Below are 1,218 nucleotides of genomic sequence, written 5' to 3' on the forward strand. Positions count from 1 at the left end.
GGCGTCTTCCCATCCTACAAGGCAAATTCGCCTCTCACTCTTCCCTTAATCTTGTTCAAAGCTAAGGTCCCTTTAAGAATATGGAGGCAATCAGAAGGAGTGCCATCTCCCCCAACCACTTTACGATCCGAATTAGGGATGGCAATGTAACTTATATGAAAGAAAATTAAGAGATTACTCGCCCGATAGGAAGGGATCTGAGGTAATGAAACGTGTAAGGCAAGACCTCCGACCAGCCGGTGTATCGGAAGTCAGACCGTATCAGCTCACGGCGCCATGGCTTTAATTAGCGATTAATCATGCCTGGTCGGAATCGTCATCCGTTAGTTTAGTATTTTGAAATTCAGAAGATGAAGTTGATAAAATGTTGAAGCTTTGTTTGATGCTTCTTTTATATGGTAGGGAATATTTATGCATGCGTTTATGAATATGCGACGCGGGGCTCCTTTGGAAGCGAGAGCCATTTGATATTCGAAAATAAAAATAAAAGTAATTCCACAGCTAAAGTTTCTTTTTTTTTCTCCTGTGACCGTGGAATTTTCCCTCGGTCGTATCCTGTCAAGTCCAAGAAGCAACAAAGACCAATAAAAAGGGTAAAAAAAAAAAGACTCTTCTCCCTTTTACCTATTCCGGCCGAGAATTGGGACTCAAAGGCTTGTGAAGGTCAATTCGTCGAGGCAGATCTTCCAATCCTTTCCATGTTTTTGGGATCAAAGGGAAAAGGGGTTTTACCTATTTACGGGAATCGGTGTAAAAGCAACGGACAAAATTGCGTTTGGAAAGTAAAAAAAAATCCTGATAAAAATATCCATAAGATAGAGGATACCGTATCCATTTCACGAAGGGCATTGAAAGGACAAACTAACATTTCTCCAGAAGGCAATGAATGAAATAATGATAGAGTGAAAGAAAGTTCTTATTCTGCAGTGCCCTGAGGGATCTTAATAAGGCAAAATGGCAGCTCCAAATTAGCGGCCCGAATCACGAGGACTCACCTGCCCGAAGCAATAGACAAGGCCCACGGCGCCGCCCACCTGCGACCCGAGGACGTGTGAAATGAGGAAGTACACGCCCCCGCTCTCCACCCGCGTCCGCTCGCAGATGCCCACCGCTGACACCACGGACGTCAGCACCACCACCACTGAGTGCGCGAGGGGGAGAGAGAAATAAGGTGTCAGCCCTCTGCGGATTCGTCTTCCTTGTATCGCTTTCTCTGTT

General features: G+C 45.2%; 1 protein-coding gene across 1 annotated transcript in view; it reads right to left on the reverse strand.

Moving 5' to 3' along the window:
• Positions 1-1,218, reverse strand: part of LOC119584981 (solute carrier family 12 member 8-like) — a 19,171-nt gene that overhangs the window by 15,834 nt on the left and 2,119 nt on the right. The window contains exon 3 of the mRNA XM_037933589.1: positions 996-1,168. Coding sequence (XP_037789517.1) covers positions 996-1,168 — 173 coding nt within the window. The remainder of the gene's footprint in view (positions 1-995; positions 1,169-1,218) is intronic.

This window comes from Penaeus monodon, chromosome 19 (assembly GCF_015228065.2).
Source record: "Penaeus monodon isolate SGIC_2016 chromosome 19, NSTDA_Pmon_1, whole genome shotgun sequence".
Taxonomy (NCBI): domain Eukaryota; kingdom Metazoa; phylum Arthropoda; class Malacostraca; order Decapoda; family Penaeidae; genus Penaeus; species Penaeus monodon.